The sequence below is a fragment of the Malus sylvestris genome, chromosome 13, assembly GCF_916048215.2.
Source record: "Malus sylvestris chromosome 13, drMalSylv7.2, whole genome shotgun sequence".
In the NCBI taxonomy this organism is placed as follows: domain Eukaryota; kingdom Viridiplantae; phylum Streptophyta; class Magnoliopsida; order Rosales; family Rosaceae; genus Malus; species Malus sylvestris.
In genome coordinates this window covers 21,562,114-21,567,398 of record NC_062272.1, presented here as the reverse complement: position 1 = coordinate 21,567,398, position 5,285 = coordinate 21,562,114, and the positions used below count along the sequence as shown (strand labels likewise).

The window sequence follows — 5,285 nt, the reverse complement described above, 5'->3', positions numbered from 1 at the left end:
TGCTAGAGTAAATATAAAAAGAATAAATTCTCTGCTCACATATGAGATAGAATACAGAAAAAGTGAAACTTTTAGTGCTGATGGTCGGTAACTAACTAGTGAATAAACAAACTATGGCCTTTCAAGAAGGCCTCACTTCCACAAACAGGCTTAGTCGTCTTATCCTCAAAGAGAATATCCCCATAGAACCAAATCCTCTATGAAACCAATATAACGGGAGTTGGGAAAGGCATAGCAGCTTACAACTTGTATGGATCACCAATATTTTCTTTTTCTGTCTTTGAAGTTTGAAATTTCAAGCTGTTTCTTTATATCACAAGGAAAGGTTAAAAATACAACGAAAAATGTTCAAAAGCAAAACAAAGCTTGGTTTCAAATACTTTACAAGGAAATGCTTCCAATTACTATAGTATTTTCCAGTAAATGATTCAGGAACTTTATCTACAAAAACAAAGTATCATTTGTTATTTGTCATTCATGTAATTGCTTAATATGTGTGAACTCTAAACAAAAATGGGTCTAATGGTAATCAACATACCACACATACAGCTCCGCATCTTTCATGACAAGCTGCCGATTTTAACATGAGAAAGCACACATACTTCATCGAGCCTGTAGAGTGAATCTATCAAGTGCATCCGCAATGAAGCTGGACCCTTTGCCAGTTTCATTCCCACCTCGCTCGCAATCCCAAATATCGATAATGCAGAAGCTGTAGCTTCCAAAACATGAGATTGATCAACAGCAACAAAGGCAGCAATCAGGGCAGTGACTGAACATCCGGTTGCCGTGATCTTTGTCAACATGGCAACCCCATTACGAGCACCAACAACTCTCTTCCCATCTGTAACAATGTCGACAGCTCCAGAAACCGCAACTAAGGCACCACTGGATTGAGCCAGTGATTTTGCTGATTCAACTGCATCTGTTGATTCATGGGAACTGTCTGCCCCCTAAAAACAACAAATTTGAAATATGGTATTTTCAAAGGTTTAATGTGCAATACAAAATGTCAATGACTATTTTAGCATGCAAAGGGAACACAACAACCTTATCTTTGGCAGCCCATAAAAGCCAAAACTTTGGCTTGACTTCAAATTAAATACCTAATTTTTCGCTAACATAAGCGTAGCCAAGTTCACTACAGTATTATGGACCCAAGTTCGACGTAATTTAAATTAGATTAGAATGTTGGTCTAAACAAAAAAAACCTAATTCCCAAGCAAAAATCAAAATAAGTTTTTTAACTTTTTTTTTTTTTTGAACAAACAATATTATCTAGATGGGCTTAATTTCATAATGAACTAGTAATAATGTGATTCAAATTCGTTTTTGGCGAGAATCAAAACTAAACCTCTCTCTTACAAATGAAAATGAATACCATTAATCCGTACTATTAATTAGCTCAACTCATTATTCTTAAACAGTAAAACTTGGTATGGAAAATGAACGTTTGAAATTAAAAATTAAAGATATAAAATAACATTAATCGAACATTTTGTGATCAAGCAGAGAACAATTACCTTGGTAGGTCCCACAGAAGCATTGGCGAGGGCGATAATCTCGGACGCATTTCCCCTAATAACAGTAGGCTTAAGCTCCACAAGCTCCAAACAAGCCTTCAACCGGAAACCTGAGGCGCCGGCGGCAACTGGATCGAGAACCCAAGGCTTGCCGGAGTTGTGCGCCAGTTCAGCGGCGACCTTCATGGCCGGTAACCAGTCGGCGGAGAGCGTGCCCACGTTGACGCAGAGCGCGTGGACCTGAGGCGTGAAGTCGGGGAGTTCTTCTATGGAGTGGAGCATGGCGGGTGATGCACCCGCGGACAAGAGAGTGTTGGCCATCAGATCCATTGACACGAAGTTGGTGATGCACTGGATGAGCGGTGATTTGGCTCGAACTGAAGATAGTAGGGCCCATGCTTTCTGGGCCCACACGATTGCCTCTGGATCTTCTTCTTCTGCCTTGAAGTTGGACTTGCTCTCCATGATTTCTCTTTTGCTTTGCCGCGAGCTGTTCTGGATGTTTGGGGGTTTTTACTAGGAGAAAGTAAATTTTTCTAATTGCATTTTTGGCCCTCTTGTTTGGTGTGATTTTAAAATATGCCAATAGTTTCAATATGTTTCAAATTTCACCCTAGTTTTTTAAATCTTATCAAACAAGAATATGTTTCAAATTTCACCCTAGTTTTTTAAATCTTATCAAACAAGAAAATACCAAGTACCAAAGCTAATAAAAATTAGGGAAATTTTGAAAAAGATCCAATTTTATAACCCATCTTTTGAAATAGGTCCAATTTTTAGTCCAATTAGACCTATATCAAAAGATCCCAAAAAATTATGCTAGTCTATGGTCAAATAGAACCGAACCACACTAATTACAGTTTGATTCAGTTTAGTCCAACCATACAAGATTACACTTTTAATGTTAACTACTTAAGTCTCGTTTCGCACGTTGTATTAAACACCGGATATGATTAATAATACGATAGCAATTGTTTAATGCACTCTCGTACTAAAAAAGCACCCGCCTAAATATATCATCCATCAAATTTAGTATTGCTGACACCGGACAATTAATACAACCCAAAAGCTTGGTATTAGTAGTCTGCAACGCTAACCAAAAACACGTTTGCTTCCCCTCTTCGGTTTCACGGATCTGCTCCTTGGTGAATTCGCTCCATCTTCACAAGTTCTTGACCCCGATCGCCACTCCTCTACAATCGGTCACCGAGCAATTTCCCATTTCGTTCGCCGCTTCCTATTCTATCAAGTTTCAGCCGTTGACGTCGAATCACGATGACGTGGATGAAGAGGTAGTTGAGATCAAGAAGCCCGATTGATCGTCAACATCAATAGACTTAGCAGCTCAATAATCTTTTGTCGCCAACGGCGTTGGATCCAGCTTCGACGACTCTGGTTAACTCGGACCATGTCACAAATTGATTTCTTTTCTTCATCAATTTGGATCTTCAATTTAATTAGTAGTTGTTTTAGTTGGTGAATCGATGTGGATTTTGGGTGATTGAAGAAATGAGGAAGTGGGTTCGTAAGGGAGGGTGGAATTTGAAGCGTGGGCAAGATGGTGAAGAAGGGAAGATAGGCTGGGAAAGAGACCTGGATTTTTCACCTTCATTTTCTTTAATTTTTTTTTTTTAAATTTTGTCTTAATGATGTTTAATTACTTTTTTTTTTCTTTCTTATGTTTTTCTCCCTTTTTTTCATTTTATTATGTGATTGTTGCAGTTCTATTCGATTATGAATGTGATTGTACAAATTCTATAATATCTTTGTGGAATTTTACCATATCTCTTATAGTAGATGTTATCATATTAGAGTTGTAATAAGGATTTAACTTATCATACTACTATAAATAAAGACATAATAGAGTGAGATAACATACATCTCACAATTACACATCTCTTCTCTCTCTGTGTCACACCCCCTCTCTCTTTCTGGCATCCATAATTGTTCAATAAATTATGCCCACAATACGTTATCAGCATGCTCTTGATGCTGTTCTAAGAGAGTTTATTCTTCAATTAAATGAGTAATACCTTTTACTCATTCTTTTATGATTAATTTATTTTTTTATGGAATTGATCTATATGCTATTGATTCAATTTAATTTTTCTTTGTTGAACGTGATACAATGCATTGGAGATGCAAATCTGGCTTTCAGAGAAGGATCTTCTACAAATTCAAACGCTCAATTGTTTTCTGCCAATCAGGTTCTTTTAAAATAATGGGTAAATTACATTTTCATACCTTAGGTTTGGGACTTATTTCAATTCCTTACAACATCTTCAAAAAATTTCACTTTCATACCTTAAGTACTATTTTATTTCAAAATAATACATCTGTTACATTTTCCATCCATGAATTCATTAAGTGCTGACGTGGCTGCCAAATGTGTGCCACGTGGCAAAAAAATAATTTTTAATTTTTTTTTAAAACCTGAAATTTCAAAAAAAAAAAAAAAACCATTATCCCTTCCCCCTAGCGACCCACATCCTCGCAAATCCAGTTCCCCACTTGCAAGAAGAAGGAGAAGAAGAGAAAAAAAAAAAAAAAACATGCAACCCATTTCGCCCCCACCCCCTAGTTCCCCACCTATAAGAAGAAGAAGAGGAAAAAAACAAACTGCAACCCCCCCCCAGTTCCCCACCTGTAAGAAGAAGAAGGAAGAAGAAGAGAAAGAGGGGGAAGAAGAGAAAACAAACTGCAACCCAGTTCGTCCCCACCGCCCCCTAGTTCCCCACCTGCAACAAGAAGAAGAAGAAGAAGAGAAACAGGAAGAAAAATAAAATAAAAAATAAAAAATAAAAATTGCAACCCAGTTCGTCCCCAAACCCCCCCTCCCCCGGCGCCCGCGACCCAGCGACCAACCTCCCCCCTCCAAACCCCGCAACCCACCTCCCTTGCACAGAGACCCTAAATCACACCTAATCTCGGGTGGTTTGTGGTAGATTCATCTTGGGGAGTTTGAGATGGGGATTTTGAGTTTGAGATGATTTTTGGACTGGTTTTGTGGTAGATCCACCTAATCAGGTGGGATTTTTTGAGGGTGGGTGATGGGGGATTTTTGGGAGGGGTGATGGGGGATGGGAGATAGGGGTGGCTCGGGCATGGGTTTTTTTTTTTTTTTTTTTTTTTTTGAAAATTCAGGTTTTAAAAAAAAATTAAAAAAATCTTTTTTTTTGCCACATGGCTCACATTTGGCAACCACGTCAGCACTTAACAGATTCATGGATAGAAAATGTAACAGATGTATTATTTTGAAATAAAATAATACTTAAGGTATGAAAGTGAAATGTTTTGAACATGTTGTAAGGAATTGAAATAAGCCCCAAACCTGAGGTATGAAAATGTAATTTACCCTAAAATAAATTAGGATATTTGAAACGACCATGAAGCATGAAAACATTCTCCATGATGCATGAACCCCCTACATTTATATTTTCATTTCGATATATATATATATATATATTGTATATGTTCATATACTTGTCAATACACACACACACACACATACACATTCATGCTTACGTAATTATGAATTTACTATGTGGAATTTTTGAGTCAAAGAATTGAAAGAAATTAGAAGCAATTAGAGTTTTTCAAACCTTAGGAATTTTGAAGAAAAAAAAAGGGAAATTTCAATTTGTGAAATCTACGGCCTGCAGCTGTACCACTATTTCAACCTGATGCCAAGCCGAGCCTGCAACTTAAGGCTTGGGTGCTGGAACGACGTTTTACCGACGTCCCGTGAAGTAGTAGCCCTTT

General features: G+C 37.6%; 1 protein-coding gene across 2 annotated transcripts; it reads right to left on the bottom strand.

Moving 5' to 3' along the window:
• Positions 1–286: 286 nt before the first annotated feature.
• Positions 287–2,027, bottom strand: LOC126596615 (hydroxyethylthiazole kinase). 2 transcript variants are annotated; one of them, XM_050263270.1, is made up of 3 exons: positions 1,524–2,027; positions 539–953; positions 287–441 (listed from the first exon to the last, which is right to left on the bottom strand). In XM_050263270.1, exons 1-2 carry the CDS (start codon positions 1,986–1,988, stop codon positions 561–563), a joined length of 858 nt encoding a protein of 285 aa, XP_050119227.1. In that variant the 5' UTR covers positions 1,989–2,027; the 3' UTR covers positions 287–441; positions 539–560. The 2 variants fall into 2 exon arrangements, with proteins under 2 accessions (XP_050119227.1, XP_050119226.1); XM_050263269.1 differs by having other exon boundaries at positions 287–953.
• Between the last annotated feature and the right edge of the window lie 3,258 nt (positions 2,028–5,285).

Coding starts and splice junctions, on each gene's coding strand:
- LOC126596615 (XM_050263269.1), bottom strand. CDS start 1,988: ATGGAGAGCAAGTCCAACTTCAAGGCAGAAGAAGAAGATCCAGAGGCA. Junction 954..1,523: donor CTTCTGTGGGACCTACCAAG/GTAATTGTTCTC, acceptor TGTTGTTTTTAG/GGGGCAGACAGTTCCCATGA.